The sequence below is a fragment of the Calonectris borealis genome, chromosome 16, assembly GCF_964195595.1.
Source record: "Calonectris borealis chromosome 16, bCalBor7.hap1.2, whole genome shotgun sequence".
NCBI lineage: Eukaryota > Metazoa > Chordata > Aves > Procellariiformes > Procellariidae > Calonectris > Calonectris borealis.
Genome location: NC_134327.1, coordinates 16,327,307 through 16,345,837, shown reverse-complemented (window position 1 = coordinate 16,345,837; position 18,531 = coordinate 16,327,307). Strand labels below are relative to the sequence as shown.

General features: G+C 53.6%; 1 protein-coding gene across 1 annotated transcript in view; it reads left to right on the top strand.

Moving 5' to 3' along the window:
* Positions 1-1,156: 1,156 nt before the first annotated feature.
* HS3ST6 (heparan sulfate-glucosamine 3-sulfotransferase 6) overlaps positions 1,157-18,531 on the top strand; it is a 40,975-nt gene continuing 23,600 nt past the window's right edge. The window contains exon 1 of the mRNA XM_075165523.1: positions 1,157-1,527. Within this exon, the coding sequence (XP_075021624.1) occupies positions 1,157-1,527 (371 nt within the window). The remainder of the gene's footprint in view (positions 1,528-18,531) is intronic.

The following is an 18,531-nucleotide window of genomic DNA, read 5'->3' as shown; positions in this document are numbered from 1 at the left end:
AGACTGGAAATCAGCCTCAGTGCGTTGAGGCATGGGGCAGGGTGGACCCCGGGAGCATTTCGATGAAGCCGCAGCAGGTCCCAGGCGCGATGGCCCCGTGGCAGCCCCCAGGCATGGGCACCCTGGGGCTGGGTCTCGGCTATTTTGCGTTTGGTGATGGCACGCGCTGCCAGGAGGGCAGGAGCAAGCCAGGATGGTGCCACTGCTGCACGCGAAGCCGAGGCCTGGCCAGCAGCACCTGGGGATGCTGCCTGCACAGCCACTCGCCGCGGGGTCCAGCTCCCATATGTCCCCGACGCCGCAGCACCAGACGGGATTTATTTAGCACCCAGGGTGCACATTGCTTTGGGCCCCAGGGAATGGAGTTTCCCCCAGCAGCAGCAGGAAAACCACCTCATCTCCCTCCACCGTCCATTACACACATGCATTTTAAATCACACCACCTGAACTGCTGCTTTTGGGCTTATTTCGGAAGGTGCAGGGGCCTGGGTAGAAACTCAGGACTGTCCTTCCCATCCCAAACAATAAATTCGTGCACACGGGGGTTGTGTTTCCACGCCTGCAGCGGGAGCCCCTGCAGCCTAATTAGCGTTGCCTCTCCGGGTGCCGCTTGCTAATTGCGTGCCACTGGGCTACCATGGCGGTGATGGCTCTTTATTTCCAGCCCGGCGCCTGCTTGGGATCCCGCACCCGCTGCGGAGCCGCAGCCTCCCCTGCGCGGCCCTTTGCGTGATGCGAGCGGCCGAAAACACCCGCTGCAGCCCCAGAAATTGTAAAAGGGGGGGGGCGGAAAGAAAATCGGATGGGAAAACACGGGAAAACGCATCCCCCGCCGCAGCGGGGCCGGGAGAGTTTCCCCCCGCCGCGGCTGCGGCTCCTCGGAGGGCCCGGGCGGGCGCCGGGGCTGCCCCGGGCCGGGCTGGCACCCACGCAGGAGCCGCGGCCCCACCCCACCCCACCCCTCGGGGCGTTGCCGCCCCCACGCGCGTGTCGCGCGCCCTCCCCCGCCCCGCGGGTGGGCGTGGGGGGCGGTGCGGGAGGGGAGGGCCGGGCCGGGCCGGGTGTGCGCGGAGCGGAGCGCGGGGGGCTCGGCGGCGAGGCCGGGCAGGGCGGCGGTGCGGGATGCGCTGCCCGGCGGGGCCGGGAGCGGCCCCCGATGGGATGTAGCGGGCGGCTGCTGGGACCCGTCGGGGGCCGCCGCGCCTCGCTGCTCCTCACCATGATCCTCTTTTTCACCTACTTCTTCTACTGCCTGCCGGGGCCCTGCGAGCCGCTGCCGCCCGCCCTGCTGCTGCCGCCGCCCGCCGCGCTCCCCGACGGCGCGGGGCCGGGGGCGGCGGGGGGCGCGGGGCCGGGGGCGGCGGGGGGCGGCAGCCGGCGTTTCCCGCAGGCCATCATCGTGGGCGTGAAGAAGGGCGGGACGCGGGCGCTGCTGGAGTTCCTGCGGGCGCACCCCGGGGTGCGAGCCGTGGGCGCCGAACCCCACTTCTTCGACAGGTGCTACGAGAAGGGGCTGCGCTGGTACAGGTAACGGCGGGGGGGGGGCTGCGGGCTGGCCCCGGCAATCGCTAATTAAGCGCCGAGCCGCGTTTAATTGCCTCCGTGCCGTGACGGGGTTGCTCTGCAACAGGCTGGTCCGAGCGCGGCTCGCTGGAGATAAAGGGGGTTCAAGGGGCTGAGGTGACAGAGGAGTGGGTGGGGGAATGAGGGGGGGTCCCCGGCGGGGTGCGAAGGGAGCCGAGCTGCGGGTTCACGGGGGGATGGCAGCTCCGACCCTCCGCCTCGCCCGGGGAGGGGGCTGGGGGCTGTTTTTTTGGGGTCTGGAGCGGTGGGAACGTGAGAGCCGGTCCCCGTGGGTGTCCCCGTGTGCCCCATCCCACAGCCCAGCCGACCGGGGACAGGTGGCCACAAGCGGTAACGGCCGGCAGCAGAAATTTGCTTTTTTGAATTATCCAGGCTTTGCGATTTTAACCTTTAACACCTTATTCTCAGCCGTTTCCCCACCGGGTTCCTTTAGGAATTTTTTTATTCGAGTAGCTTATAAAAATAAAGGGAGTGAGGACCTCGGCTTGCAGGACCGGGCTTGATCCCAGCTGTGCATTAGAAGAGTGAACGGGCGAAGGAAGGGGAAGGTAAAACAGTATATCGCTTGAATTCCTCGGTCGGTTTGTGTCAAAGGGCAGAGCCGTATTGATTCAAGGGAGTTGTTTGGTTTTGAGGGTTTCAATGGAATTGAACTCTTCAGGCGATAAAGCATTCGGAAGAGCAGCTACTGTGCATGTGGTGTCTATTAAACTCCCGTCTCCTGGCCAACTCCGGAGCGGCCGGGCCAAGTGGAGTCGGAGCACTGAGTCCCTTGAAGGCAGTGAAAGAATCTGGTCCGTTATTTTGAAGAGAGTCCAAATGTGTAGATTTATAAAAGCACTGCGGTGTTCTCGGGGAAACATCTGAAAATAATAAAAGGAGTAGCTCTCCCTGTCCTTCCTGCCTCTCCATCCTATTCTCCCCAAGCCCCGCGGGAATCCTTTATTTCTTATGTGCTCTTAATGTTTCTCGATGTTTTGGGGGAGGTTGCAACTTAGCAATCCTTGCCAAAATAATAACCTGTGAAAATCAGCGTGTTTAATGGAAAGTGTAATTTTAGCAGTAATTTTACCCGCAGAGTTTCAGTTCTGTAAGACCACATCTGGACTGTAAAGTTATTGACTTAACACACCTTCAAACGCAGTAAGTAGCGCACTTATTTTTATGACTGTATTAATATTGCCGTGATTTATTAGCCCATTTCTCAATTCCATTTGTATCTACGCGGCTCTAGAAACAATAATGATGATAACTAATCTTTTCGGGTGAGGATTGCAAGATAGATCTCACTTGGCAGAATGGGAGTTTAATGACTGCGAGCACGTAATTAAAGCGTGGAAGATCGAATGCTTTCATATCGCTCGCCGTAGTCCGGCGAGATGTTTGCAGGATGGACCACAGCGAGAGAAGAAGAAATAAATCTTGGTTTTGGATTGCTGTGTCGTGAGTTTTTAGCGCTGTAAGTGCTTGCAGGGAGCCTGGCCTGATACCAGCGAGATGTTTTAAGATGATTCTGCATATGGTTATGGTAAATTTGGAGAAATGGAGCAGGGAAGGTTTTTGGCGCGGCCAGATGCATCGCAGGGAAGCGTACGCTGTGCTGGGAAGAAGTTGCATCCTTTCTAGTGAGAAAAGAATCAGTAGATGTTTTGCTTTAACTCTGCATAGAGCAAGTGTGTTTTCAATCACACGCACAACTATTTTCCTTAGTCTCCTCTTCTCTTCGCCTCTCTTGTTTTGTCTTCTTACAAGACCTTCCTATACTGAGGGTTTTTTCCCCCGGAAAGCCAGACAGAGCTAAATGTTTAAAGCTGGGTGTGTTTGAGTGGAGGAAAAGAGAAGTTGGACAGAAGTTCAGGTTTTTCCAATGAATATCTCAAAGTGGTGTAAACATTTTTAAAATATTTGAACTTGCTAGGAAACCAAAATTACACCAACTGCTTCTCATGCCAAGATATTTGGCCCGAAGGCACCTGTAGGTCGTTGCTCGTCTTAAGTAAATGTGAAAAGAAAAAAAAAATTCCCTTGAAAATATTGCCACAGAATTATTTTGTTCTCTTTTGGTAGTTCAATCCCATAGCGATTTCACTGCTGTGGCAGGAGTATCTGCTGTGGGTGCCGAGTAGTTTGCATTATAACATAAGTCACTGACTGAAACCATTTGTTCTTACCAGAACGTTTTATTTTATTTAAATTTGAAATAGCCCACAGTCCCTTTTTTGGAGTAGTTCTTTTCACTAGTGAAAAGAAAATGTTCAGCAAAAGCAGCAAGCATCTCATATGAAATTCCTTGAGTTACTATAGGTTTAGCTAATTATAAGAAGATTAAACACCTTTTCTAGACTGCAACATAAATTACCTAATGGATAATCCAAGCATGACGTGACATTTTATCCTAAAGCAAAACACGATTTTAATTTTTTTGGCACTCAGTACTGCTTAAAGTAAACCTAAATAAAAAAAAGTGATGTTGGCGTGCCTACTCCTCTGCTCACGCAGCGGCTTGGGGAGCGCGAGGGTGCTGTTTGGGGACCTGGGAACCTCGCTGTCTGTCTGTCTGCTTTACGGGAGCGTAGGCGACGGCAAACGAAAGAACTTAATTGAATCCGAGATGTTTGCCAGTGATATTTAGAACTTCGTTTCAAAAATTTGAAGAGATGCTCAGCGTGACGGCACGGGGCCAAATCCTGCCCTTGCTTGTGTGAATTGACACAAACTGCACTCGTGGGCCAGGTCGCTATGGGGTGTAACGGGTGTAACCCCCTCTGTGTCTGCAGAGCAGCGCCCGCTTTCAGCCCGGGGACGTTGCGGTGCGAGGGGAAGCAGAGTTGGGGTCACAGGCGGCATTTGGGGTGCTCGGGGTGTTTGCATTTCCTATGATGCTTGCGCAAGCGGGGCTGCGGGCTCTGTGCGCCGGCGGGCTCTCCAGCGGACGCCGCTCTGCTCTGCTGACGATGTTTCGGGGGCGTAGCTGAGATCTTTGCATGGGATTGCTCCCTTTTCAGTTGCCAGAGCCGGGCTCGTTTCCCACGTGGCCGCCCGATGTTGCTCAGAGGTTCGGACCGCTCCGTCTGCCTTGCACCGTAACTGGGCGCAGCCTCGGCCCTTCTGGTGCTGTGGGAAAAGGGCAGGAGCAGCGGTGGAAACAGCAGCTTTGGGGCACGGAGGTGGTGCAGGGAAGGGGCCCTGCAGATGCTGGCTTGCACAAAGGGGAGTTTTGGGGAATTCAGCCTGATGTAGCTTCTCCAAAGAGCAGTTCCCTTGTCTCCATCCACCAAAACTCTGCAGCGACATCAGCTCAGTAGATGCTGCAGTACGACAGTTTTGCTCTGTTTGTATTTCCCCATATGATCTATGATCCGAGTCCCTCTTTGCCGACTCCTCTTCCTGCTTTTTTCCAACGGCCAAAGCCCCGCTCGCACAGGAGCGGGGCTGGGCCAAGGCTCCCGACCACCCTTTGCATCTCCGAGGGCAGCACACCGCAAGAAAGCCGGTTGTGCCCAGTGAAACTGCGCCCTGGATGATGGCGCACGCTGGGTTTCATAGGAATTGTAAAGAATTCCTTATTTTCTTACAGCTTGGGCCAGAAGTAGTAAAAAGTACTATGGGATGGCTAGTCACAGTTGGCCAACGCTTCCTGGTGAGTGGCCAGGCGGGAGCTCCGCAGCCGGCTGCGGTGGCACACGGCAGGCGGGCATCGCCGCCGAGCATCCCCCGACGCTGCGGAGCCGTCCCAGAGCTCTGACCCTCTTGGAGGGTGAATTTAGCTTTTTATTGTCATTTCCCCTTTTGATCCGATGCAGCGCATGCAGGTTTGCATGCGGGGCGAGGAACTTTCCATGTGGTTCGTCGTGCTCACGCTGCTTCTGTGCATTAAACAGTGCTGGGGGCGTCCCAGCTTGGGAGCGTGTGGGGGTGCCCAGGGGAGGTGGAGGGTTAGCCGAGAGCTGCTACATGCTATGTGGGGTGGTGGTTTTTTTTTCTTTTTCCCCTCCTTCAAACCCATTCATGGGAGCTAATAATGTTCTTGAAAGGCATCCAGGATTTCTTGAGCCAGACTTTGTTATCTCCGAACCTTGCAACCCTGAAGCCTTTGAGCGGCAGGGAAAAGACGGGCTCCAGCGCTGCTCTTTTGACTTTTGCTGTGAGTGTTATTGGCAGTTGAAAAGTAGAGCTAAGTAGATGCCTTGAGGGGTTTTTGTGTGTGTTGTGATTGTACAGACAGATCAAGACACTCTATAGCGCAAGCTGTTGAATAAAATCCGACGTTTCAGCTACTCTGGAGTCACCAGGCTGCATTTTGGCAGGGAGCTTGTATCCCCTTCCAGGGAGAGCTTTTCACAGGCACATTTAAGAAATACATAGGTGGGAACAGACAAAAGGATCTTGCGAGGAGTCAGATGGCGATGCACTGAGGGCTGCTCCGGGACATTATCTTTATTCATTGACACCGGCTAATCTGTTCTGATGGACTTGTGTTTCAGCGTTCCGCGGCTGAGAGTGGCCCTTGTTTGTCTTGGTGCATTTGCAGAAACTCAGTCCTGCAGCACGCTTCTTGGGTTTATTACTTTGTCATCTCTTCTTTCTTTTTTTTAACTTTCATTACAAAAATAGGGCCTTTCTGTATCAGCTTCCCCTATCCTCCCCCCCCACGTTTGGAAAATAAATCCTAAAATGCCAAGAAAAAACACAGGAAACCTGAGAAAAAGCTGTAATTTTGTAACTATGAAGGAGGTATTTTAAAGCTTTTATTTAACACACAGTATTTTGCATTTCCTTTTAGACAATGTTTTAGTCCCAGCTCTAGACTTAGGACAGGGCTTAAGCGCTGTGTGTGTCCGTGCCAGCCGGACAGGTCTCCCCGCGATGGTGTGCCCCCGTTTCGCGGCTCCCTAACACAGAGCACTGCCTGGCTGGGGAGGCAAGCTGCAATACGTGCAAAGTTTGGTCTTCTGCAAACTGCTTTCACGTGGGATTAAAAATAGCTTTTACTGCCGCGATGAAGAGTTAACATTTGAAACCGTTTAAAGGGTTCCTAGGCAGATATTATCAAGGGCAGGCGAGAGGGGCTGTGCCTGCCTTGTTTAGGGGGGTCTCTCCCACCGGCTCCGAGTCGGCGATGGGGCAAGGGGCATGACTTGGGCCTCCTGCTCCCCACTTCCAGGCTGACATTATTCCCTTGCTTTCATGTGGCAGCTCCTGAGTTTGGTTCCCGATCCAAAGCCCGCCGAAGCCCCTGAAGTGCTTCTTGCTGATACAAGCAGGTTTGTGAGTCTGAATTTTAGCCTGGCTCAGCTGCAAGGCAAAATTAAGTCGGGTTATTCCGTGTGTTGTTACGTAGATAGTGTCGGGCTAAAGTGATTAAAGCTGCATGTTGGTGTTGGCTGCGATTTTTCAGATAAAAGCTGTGACTTGCAGAGTGGAACGAGTCGTGGTCTTCCCGACTGAGGAATGCTTTCTCTGCCTCTGTCTCTTTCAAATAAATGGTGGTTTTATATACAGGCTGTGCAGTGGGGTGTGCAGAAGTAACCTGAGTTTCTAAAGGATTTCAAGTCTGCCAGTGTTGCTATCCCAGACTGCTTAAAGAAATAGATAAAGCTGGGCACCTAGAAATCATGGGGATGGTTTAAAAAATATCGATATTATGTGAATCAATACCTTTGGAAAATACTTCTTCATTCATGCCCTTTTTCTTGTGCTCCCCTGGTTACCCTTTTGTAACCTCAGGGGCTAGAAATTTAAACGCAAAAATATGGACGGGTTTTTTATCACTTCTGTGTAACTCCAGAGAACTTCCGAAAAGATGTCAAATATCATGAAAAGTTCATGAACAGCAGTGAAAGCTGCAGGGTTTCTGTTAGCCGAATTATTGAGGGGCTAGAGAAATAGTCATCACACAGTAAGAGAGAGTTTCTGAGTTTCTTCTTAAAAGTAGTATGGGGTTTTTTTTCCTAGATTATTTTTAGATGCAGACAGTGACAGAAGGTGGAAAAGGCCAGTGGATTTAGAGGGTGCTTTTATGCAAGGAGAGACTATTACTTAAGAGAGTTCAAAGCTTATTTATAAAACAGTAATTACCATCCCCTGAGACGGAAGTGGGCAGCTCGCATCGAGTCGAGGAGGGGGTTACAATAGTTAATTGGCAAATATGCTTAAAAGCTTCTTCCTGACCTTTTAAAAAACTTTTTGCTGAAACAGGCTCGGGCAGAGATTGAAAACCTGACTAATGAAAGGCCAGGTTTAATACCAGGACTTAGCTCTAAATGGCTTTTCAAAGGGCTTTGGAAATCCTCCTGCTTAGGGAGCCGGCCGGCGTCAGAGGGATGCTCCCGCGTCCCGCAGGACCCAGAGCGAGAGCTGGGGGGGCTCCAGGAGCTGGGTGAGACCCGAGCCCGGCGGCTCCTTCCCCGCACCCCAGCTCTTGGGGTGGCCGAAGGGGCTCGGGCAGGCTGGCATCGCCCGGCCGCCAGCGCGGAGCCCCTCGGGGTGGTCTGCTCTCCCCGCAGCCGGGTCCCGCGAGGTGCCCCCACTGCTGCCCTCCTCCAGGTTTAACTCCTGCCCTTGCTCTCGTGCTATGTTTCAGCCCTCCAGCGAGGACCAAGCCGAGTGCTGTGGGGGAGACCGAGATGCTCGGAGCCCCCCAGCACTGAGGAGGTGCAGCCTGCCCAGCTGGCCCCGCCAGCCAGCAGCGAGCCTGCGGCTCTGCCAGACGTGCCCTCCCTGCCCTGCTCCAGCGGCTAAAGCATCGTTGGCTCATCTACCTGGGGGTGGGCGACAGAGGTTCTCCCTCTGCGCCTCCCACCACGTTTTTCTGGTCTGTTTGTTTAGAAATTTATTAAAGCGAGGAGCAGAGGGATGTTCTGGATGGCTTTCTGCGGGTCTTTGAAAAGCACGTGGTTGAAAGGCTGCGCTGCGGCTGGGAGGCGCGGGGGGAGGCAGGCTGGCCGGGTCTGGTCCAGCCTGGGCACTGCCGGGGTGGTGCTTTAAGATGAGCCCTTCCTTCCAAGAGGATGTAGGGGCTGGATGTGGGCATAGGTGGTGTGAAGCACAGTCCTTGCTCCCCAGCAGCTTGTGGGGCTCCGGGGGACACCATGCATTGCTCTCGCCAGTCAGGATTTGCAGGATCCGACTCGGATCTCTCTAGCAGACCGTCTTACCCTGCGCTTGTCCGAATTAGTCCCCCTGAGTGGGGTGGGCCAGCTCTGCTCTGTAATAAAGAAATGACAGACACACAGTGGTTGCACACAAAAAATATATTGCAGCTTTCCACAGATGTGCTGGGAGTCCCGGGAAGTGCAGGTCTGATCCTGCACCGCTCCGTTAGTTACTAGGGCTCTGCCTAAACTCCCGGGCACCGTGTGTCTGGCATTAGTGGGCATCGCGTGTCCTGGGCTGGGGCAGTCTCGGCTGGGCTGTGCAGTCGGGGGCTTTCCCCTTGGCAGGGTCTGAGGGCGGGACGTGTCGGTGCTGAGGGCACGGTGTGCTGGTGGCTGCTCAGGTTTTACACACTCACCTTTTGTGGTAATGGTCCTGGGTGGAAAATTCACAGCAACTCATTTGATTTCGCCTCCTTCTTCCTCAGTGCAGAGACAGCTCGCAGATCACAGAAGTCTAAACGTCTTCAAAATTATTCATGCATCTCTTAAGTGAGTCACTCTTGTTCTGAAGAGTCGTTTGAAATGCAAATGGGGAATATTGCAGTCAGTCGGGCGCTGGGGCGGCACCCAGGGCACAGAGGCAGCCTGCCTGGCTAACTGGATTGGAACCTGCAAGTGATCCCGATGCACGGGGTTGCAAATGCCCGACCCCGTGTGCTGCTGGCATTGGCAGGGGTGACCCTGCCTGCAGAGATCCAGGCTTTGCCCGTCCGGGGTGCTCTAGAGCATCGTCCCTGTTCCGGCACGTGCTGCTCGGTTTGGGGCTGCTGGTGACACCAGCCGCCCTGCCCCTGAGCATGGGACCAGCACCGTTCAAGACTGAAATACGGGGTGAAATGGCTGAAATTAGCTTCTCATAAGCAATTGCAGAAAACTTTTGCCGTTTGGGCTATTAAAGCACCAGCACAGGAATGTTTTTGGTGGCCGAGGGGACTAGCAGCCCTTCGGGAGCGGGATGTCCTCCTGGGAGTGATTTTGTCCGACCGAGCGTGCTCTGCCAAGGAAACCCCACGGCCAGGCAGGGACACAAGTGGAATAAAACTCCTCTCTCCCAGCCCAGCCAGCAGCTCCGCAGCGCTGGGGGTGGCACAAGCATCCCAGGCGGCCGAGATCGCTGTGCATTTTAACACACAAAATTGATTACAAGCAGGAGAGAATTACATTAATATAGTCACTTGTCACTGAGGTCTTATTAGTAATCTCCACTCATTAGTCTGGAGAGAATAAGGATGTGACCTTGTTAAGCGCCCTTGCTGAGGGAAAGGCTGACCACTTTGCTATTGATTTATTACTTAGCCCCGAAACAGCCTGTGTGTGCGTGGCCGTGCCTGCGTGCGCACCTTCCCGCGGGCACGCGTGGGTGCACGGGAGGTGTCTTTGCAGTTGTGAGGAAGAATTGGCGGTCTCCTCACCTGCCCCTGCTTGCACCCTTTGGGCTAGTTCTGCTGGTGAATTAGCAGCCGCTTTCGGCAGGCACCGTATTGTGCAAAATAAAAAAAAAAAAAAAAACAAAACCAAAAACAAAAAGGACCCGCCGGTGATTGATGGGAAGGGACAAGAAAAGTGACAGATCCTGTCCCTGGAGGCCACGTCACGCTTCTGCCTCCTGCCCGGCGCTGCGTGGTGCCGCTCGGCGGGGGCTGGCGGAGCCCTCCTGCAACTGCCCAACTTCCCAGCTGCTCCGGAGCCCGCAGCATCCCAAATCCCAATCCTGGGGGGCCTGGGCTGTGGGCAGGGCTGGCTGCCTGCACCGGCTGCCTGCCCCGCTCTGCTCCCCGCACCAGCACCCGGCCGAGGGCAGGATGGCTCCTCCGCGAGCCCGGGGCAGACTCGCTTCTGGCTGCGGGTGCAGTCGAGCCCCCAAAGCAAGCCGCAGCACGGCAGGGAGCTGGGAGCAGGGTGCTGTCTCCCGGCTGCAGCTGAAGGCAGAGCTGCCTGCGCGGGGCCCGAGCGGCCTCCTGCAGCCCTCTGCCTCTCCGCCCCGGTGGGGCAGGGTCCTGAAACGCCTCTGCCGCCTCCGCGGTCCTACGTCAGCTTATTTGATTGTTTTGTTTTTTTTTTTACTTACTCGAGGCTGTTTGTGGGTGCTGATCGTGCCTCGAAGATTTCCCCTGCCTCTCCCCGCCGGATGCCTCGCACCGTGTGCCGTGCCGTGCCGTTGTTCCCGATCCCGCCTGTGCCGCTCAGCTCCCCTGTAATTCCAAGTGACAAGGTACCCCCACGGACACCCTGCCAGGGAGGAAACGTCAATAAGAGTGGAAGCCAAAGAAATCCTCCAATTACCGGGAGCGTGGCGGGAGCTCGATAAGTGCCATTGATCAGGTGCTCGTCAGCGCAATCCCTCGGCTCTGCCACTTGTCAATAGATGCCGAGGTGGGGGGGCCACTGGCCGCCCCTCCGGTCCCCGGCCGGCACAGCCCCGTCCCGGCAGTGATGCTCCGGGGCCGGGCGGTTACTGATGCCCGGGCAGAGCTTTCCCAGCCGCTGGGACCTGGCCGGCCGGGACCTGCCGGCTCCATCCCTGCGAGCCACAGCACGGCGGGGCGCGTAGCCGGGGTGGGGGGGGTTATTCTTCAACAAGAGCATTGGCCGCTTCCTCCGGCTGCTTTTATATTTCAGAAAGTCATGTTCCTAAGCCACACAAGCCATGAGAAAAATTTCAAGGGGCCGCTGCCAAGTACTTTCGGCTGAGAATTTAGGTTTTGTTGAGGGAAGGGATCGTTTGTCTCTATGAAAAGCCCATTTTGGGGGGAGGGAGGGAGTTGAACGTCCCCCCGTGGTGTCAGAGACCCAAGCGTGACAACCTGCATCCGCTCCGCTGCCACCCGGGCGGCGCGGAGCTGCCGCTGGTGCCTCTCCTTCACAAAGGAGCTGTCGGGCAGGGGCCGGGCTGCTGCCGGAAAGAGAAGGAAGAAAGGCATCCCCAAGGGCCTGATCCTGCCCCGCGGGGAGGGCCTGTGCTGCTGCCGGATCGGTGCATGTGTTGGAGACGAGGGTCTGACTGCGGTGGTGGGAGCATCCCAGTGCCCCAGTGCGGGGAAGGGACCACGTGCAGGAGTGGGACCAAACCTGCCACGGCAGCGCGCGGTGCTGAGCAGCCAGGGCACCGTTCTGCCCTCACCCCCCAGGTTTTCCCGGGTCAGGCTGTGTCTGGCTGGCTGCTGCAGCTGAAGGCGTGCTTTATTATTTATTTTGAGCTTGTGTGGAGAGGGAGGTTTCCTGAAAGGATGGCAGCACTCTGCATCCGCCTGGGTTTGAAGCTCAGATCTCGTCTTTGGTGGGGTGCTGGGTTATGGTTTTGGGAGGGTGCTGTCCCGGTGTCAGCCCCGGCAGACGGCTCCGGGTCACTCGTGTCCCCTGGCTCTGTTACCAGGGCACTCCGTGTGCCTGCGCCACGTCCCTCGCTTTCTTCCAGTCCATGATGAAGGGTGCCCCCAGCCCCCCCCCAGCTCTACTGCAGGTCCCTGTCTAAGGATGTTTAGGAGACCACCAGGGACAACCGCTGCCGTGGGCACGCAAACCTGCCCCGGACCTCAGGGCGCGATGGCAGGGTGGGCATGGCCCTGTGCTGGGCATCGGAGCTCATCTCCGGTGCTTCAGCTGCATCCCACGGGGGAGCGGAGGCGGCGTCAGAGCCCCTCAGCCTCGGGGAGGGGATGGGGCTGCGGAGCCCGGTACAGCCCGCGCGGGTCCCAGCGGGTCGCCGTAATTAGCCCTGCGTGGGCTGCGAGCGTGGCGTGCCGGCTAATTACCCACTGCGCAGATGGGAGGGACACGCGGTGCCGGTGTAACCCCAAGAGCGCGCTTGGTTTGATCCTGATCTTGTTACAAGGCAGATAACAAGGGATAGCCTTGTTCAGTTCTGATCTTGTTACGTATATTAAAAATTAATATTTCTCTGCTTCAAAATGTATTGGGAAGTGTGTGAGGGCTTGCTGTATTCACGGGACTTAGCAGGGATCACGATAAGGTCTCTGTCATGTAAAAGATTCATAAAACTTGAATTACTGAACAGGAACCTTGCATGAGAGATTCCTTTTCAGCATTAATCACTCTGATGGTGCAAGACCTCTGCTAAACTTTTTTTTTCCTAGGCAAACATTCTTTAAAATAAAGGCAAATTTGAGCTTAAATATACCAGTCCTGCCAAGGTTTGGTGACCACCTAACTCCAGCTGTGTGCAGCTGTGGGAGCCTCATGTCAGCGTTTCCATCACGGCTCAACCAGTTGCCTGTAAGTGCTAACATACACCTCGTTGTTACTGGGTTTCTGGTTGCATGACGTCGTAAGCTGATTAATTACACAATAGGTTGTGTGTGTGCGATGTACCCAGCTCTGACCTGAAAACAGTCCCCAGACCTCGTGCTTCTGCTTGGGTGAAGTTGGAGCCAAGTTCATGGATGAAGAGGAGGGGTAACCAGTGCCCTTTGGAAAGAAATCTGGCCGTGAAACCCTCCCGAGCTCAGCTGGGCTGCTCTCGGTGACAGATCCTGCTCTTCGCATGGCAGCTGAACATAAATTTTTAAAGCACAATCTGGGTGGAGGGCAGGGTTGGGAACTCTTCTGATTTCGTTATGAATCTCAAGAGACTTGGTGGGTTTTTTTGAGGCCGTAGCTCCTGGAGTCATGGGATGGGGAGAGTCTCAGTTCTTGCTTGAAGCAGGTGTCTCCTGAAGACAAGAAAACTGAAGGCTCAGGAACCAGAAGAAAGCTATGAAGAACTGCGGTCCGTATGTATGTGCATAGCTGTATTTGAAGACAACCCCAGTTTGAGCTGTGGTTTGGCTGAAGGTGGTTAATGTTCTTCTCACCTACAGCAAAACCTCAGCAGTTATTTCTTGCAGAGTTATGAAACTCTCCGGAGACAGTTTACAAGCCCCAGACGAGCGTTGGCTGCCTGGTGAAGGATGGTGGCTCCACCATTCTTTGAAGATCTTGGGGATCAGAAGAAAGCAGTTAGGAGCAGTTCAGTGTGGGATGGTGTGAGGTCCTCAAGAGACCTGATTTCTGCAGAGACCTCCTTTCCTCCAGGGTCTGGAGGAAGACCCTTGAAGCCAAAGAAGGTGGAAGGATGCCGAGGCAGCGGCTGGATGTCCCCACCGGCAGGCAGGTAGGTCCTGTGCCGGCTGGGTTGCCTCGTCCCTGGATGGCCGTTAGCGTCAGGCACTGCACGTGCTGCACGTTAGTTCCCCGAGTCACCGTGCAGGACGTAGAAGAACAACTTTAAAGAACAAGTAAAACTGTTGCCACTTCAAAACTAGCCTCAGAATTGATGCCAGGACTCCAACAGACTGATGCTCCTTTATTCTCCTTTTAATTAATTCCTTTGCCTCCAGTGAATTTCCATCTTTTATTTCTGCCGCAATCAAAGGACTGCGAGCAGCAAGGCTCGCATTAGGAACAGACCGATCCAACCTTTTTTTAATCTTCCTGTATCAGTTTCTTGTCTTTTTCTTGCGCTGCCACAATGCATCTGAAGCACATATGCCAAGAGATGACTTGTGGAAGGAGAGATGGGGCACGCAAAACCCTGGAGTTTGCTCTCAGCAGATCTCCTTTGCTGGCAGCAGAGAGTCCAGATAAGCTTGCTCAGATACACAAATGGGCAATTACGTGGTCACCTGAGAAGTGCCTGATGATTTACGGCGTTATTAAAAGGTGATGGTAAGAGTAGAAAAGATTCGTAACATCTGCATTGAAAACCCTGGCTCTGACCCTCACACCCCAGATACCAACATATTAAATATCCAAACAGGCATTCGAGCCTGCGGATCGCTTTGACAGAGATCCCTGCACATCTGGTAACACTTGGCCTGATACTTAAGACCCTGGACAGTGTGTAATTAAACGTAATTCACTCCTTGCCCTGTTGCGGACTCGAAGAGACTGTTCCCGCTCGAAGGGCGGTCTTTGGGGGAGCCTCGTGAGAGAGGAACGTGCAGCCAAAGCTGATGTGAAGATGAAGGCGTGCCTTGCTGCAGGCTGGTGGGGGATGAGTCTCGTGTTGTGGGAAAGCAGTCATCTCCAGGTGGCAAAAGAGCCAGGGCTGGAGTTTTCATGCTTGGTGGAAGCTAAGCCTGATCCCAGCCAACAGCTCTATCTTCTCGCTGCTGATGATTGCAGCTCTGAAACAGCTTCCACGGCTCGTAGGTCTCTTCCCGTGTTCAACACCGGTGTGCTAGCATTGGCCGTCCTTGGACAGCCTGCTGGATCTCCTCATTCTCTTGCCCTCTGAAGACCGAAGAGGTCCAGGGCGATGTTGTTGCTCTGGCGGTGGGAGCCTGTGTTGCTGCAGCATTCCTCTTTCTCCCTTTCTATCCGTTATTTGCAGTTCTGCCTTCTGGTCCCCCTGGTCGGGCGTTCTGCTTGTTAGAGGGAAGAAATCATAGCTGAGGTGAAAGGTGCAAAGAGTGGGCTGGTCAGAGAAGATGGTTTGTGGTGCTGCACCTTGACAGGGGTGGCCTGGACGTGTTACTGCACGTGTTAGTGTACAGCAGAGCCCGGGGGCAGCGGGGTTGAAGAGCAGGGTGGAATCTGCCTCCTTGCTTTGGCATGGCTGTGCTGTGATGTCCCCAGGGAGACACGTTCTTCGTAGGTTCTGCTTCTCCACATCTTCGTAGCTGGAGGAGATCTCTCCTTCCAGACCCTGGCTGGCATGATCACAAGGATGCTGCTGGCTTTGGTGGAGTGATGCTGCTTTGCAGCAGTGGGGTTCCCAACTCAACGTTACATCTCCGTCTGCCAGAGCTGCCTTGTTTTGTGCAAACACTGGTTTTTAGGTACGAGGGGGAGAAATCCGTTGGTGGAAGTGGCTATAACGGGCATGCTCACTTGCTAGAAATCTGCACTCGCAGCCTCTGCTTTGTGCTGAGCTGAAAATGAGCAGAGAGTGGAGGATGCACGTGTTTTCAGAGAACAGGGGCGAGCTGGCAGTGGTGGGGATAAAAGCAACATATGTCTGATTGAATAAATGGAGAAATGCAGACCAGATGGCTGGAAATACTAAGAACTGTTTAATAATTTCTAAACTCTTTGCTCTCTGGAGCAAGATTATGGGCACTTGCGATCTTTTCCTCTCTGCTCAATTTGCCTCCTGTGTTGGCTGCATTACTCTTGGCTTCGGGTAGAGCTCTTAATATGGTTTGTGACCTTCAGAAATTTGTGAAATTATTATCTGGGGTATAAATGCTGAGCATCTTTCAGGGAGCAGGCAATGATTTGTAAGGATGACCCCTCCGTCCCAGGGAGGTGGGGCTTTGGAAGTGCCTCTGTGGCTGTCCCAGTTCCATATATGTTATGGGGTCTGACCAGTAATTGGGTGACCCTGGCAGTAACTGGGGTAGGTCCTCGGGGAGGCTGGTCTCTCGGTCTGGTTCACACTGACCTGGCTGGGCCAGTTTGAAAACTGGAGTATCTGTGCCAAACACTAGCAAAATCGCTGTCAGCTCCTCGGAGCAGAGCACGAGTAGATCCGTGGGACAAGCACACGCCGTTCCAGCCACCGAACTCGGGCAGAGCGAGGTCTGGTTTGCACCGGCTCTCCTCTGGCTCCTGCCAAACCGTATAACTCGGCAGAGAAGCTGAGCTCAAACCGTTGGCATTGCAGCAGTCGTCCTTCCTGGGAGAGAATTTGGAAACCGGGTCCTACGCGGTGCCACCCTCCTCCTGGCCGTGGCTGAACCACAGGTTATGTGGGCAAGGGAGGAGCGAGGATGAGTTTGAAGGGCTTTGGGGATGAAGATAAAGGTGCCTGAAATGCTCCTAGGGGTGGCTCCTCAGGGTAGTTTTCTGGTGATGGCCCCCTGCTGCATTGTCCTCCCTGGAAGCTGGGAAGAACTCGGAGAAGCTGGGAGGACCCAGCCCACGCTTCCTTCAGGTGTCCTGATCTTCCCCATGCTACATCTCTATGGCCAAATCTCTCGTCTTCGTCACAGGGATGCTAGGAGGTGGTGAGCGAAGGGGAACGACGTAGTGCAGGAGGTGGAGGGGTGGTGTTACGGCGGGCTCGGGGCATGATCAGGGAGGTGGTGTAAGGACAGGGGCCAGGCTGGAGCAGGCAGGAACCTGCGTCTTCTGCTCCATCCCGGCGTTCAACCTCTTGCGAGGTTAGCAGCTGATTTTTCTCCCTGAGTTTCCAAGAAGATCTGGAAGTGCCAAAATAAGATGGAAAATGCTGACCATGCGCTGGTGCTGGCCGGGACAGGAGAGGAGAGGTTTGCGGCGTTGAGTTGTGCTCTGCCGTCACCGCCAGCTTCCCCGACCGGGGGGATCGGGGCTGTGCGGCTGGCTTCGCAAATGGCCCAACCCACACCTCTCTGAGGGCCCCTGGAAATCGGAGGAGCTGCTCTGTGGTGGCGATTCATCTCCTCCGCAGAAAAGCTGCTTTCTTTGGGAAGACACAAATACAAGCCCTTTGCAGGTCAGCGGGGAATTCAAGCTTTTATTTGTTGTGGTCAAAAGTTCAATTTTCTTCAAAGCAGGAGTTTGCATTTTTTTTAAATACAAAGAAAGGGATGAACTCCAAGTGAAATCTTGGATTTGGTCGGTGTTGGTGTTTCAAAACTGGGGAGGTTTTGAGCAGAAAACGGACGTTTGTGTTTTAGGGGGAAGGCTGATCTTTTTGCTACTTCAGAACCTCACAATCAGCTGTCAAGTTTCTCTTGGATGGTTGTAAAAATAGATATTGTTATAATTTCTCTCAAATATGTGTTGTTTTGCAGCAGACAAACTGCGTTCAGGGTTGTTGTGTGGTCTCTGCAGGGACAGATCCTGCTGACCCCTGTCCAGGTACCATTGATTTGAGAGCTGACCCCTCCTGGTGTTTGTGTGCTGCTGGAAGGGCTGTGGGGCTCCTCCCCGGGGACACTGCAGAAATTAAAAAATTGTATTCCTTGGGGGATCTTTATTTATTAAAAAAAAAAAAAGTGTCCTTGGAGGGAAGAGGGATGGTAGGAGCAGAAATTGCAGTTACATTAAGTTGGAAAGCCTAAACAATGAAAAAATGATGCGAGTTGCGCTTCTTGAAGTTGCTTTCTTTCCTTGCACAATGGAAGGGAGAAAAAACGACTCTGTGCACATACCCTGTTTCAAGGAAACGGAATTGCAAGTAAGAAAAACAAGTTTGAGTTAATTCTTCTTTCCCAAGCACAGCTCCATTCAACGTTTTAAAAGTCAAGGGATATAGGGCTCTGGAGATAGCGTCAATGTTTTTTTGGTAACAAGTACAAACTGTAGTGGGTTTTAAGACTTCAGAAACTGTTTCTGATTAGTATCTTTTCTTTTGACAACTTTTTTTTTCTTTTCAGGAGAAAAAAAAAAGAGGGAAAGGGCTTTTTGTAACACAGTTGGGCTAGAGATGGGGAAAAATCTGTTTGAAATATGCAGGGACCTGAAAGAAAATCTTGAGTGAATAGTACATTTAACTGACCTTAAAATATCCCATTGCCATGAGGGATTTGAGAGTAATACTTCAAATGGATTTTTGATGAGGCTCTCCAGGTTGTGGGGAATTGAATATTTTACCCAACACGTTTTCTGATCTAAATTTTCACAATAACTAGGAAAAACTATTCTGAAACGCCTAAAGAACTTTTTGTTTTGTTTTTGTTTTTTTTTTTTTTTTTTTTACTTTAAAGCTACTGCCATGCAGGGAAAAATCAATTGACTGTAAGGTGACTTTTCAGAACTATTTTTTTCCCCACCATTGAATTTCATCCTAAAGCAGAATTCATCCTGGCCGCAAGTGTGCGTCCACATCCTCGGCAGGTACCTGCCGGCGCGGTGGGTTCCA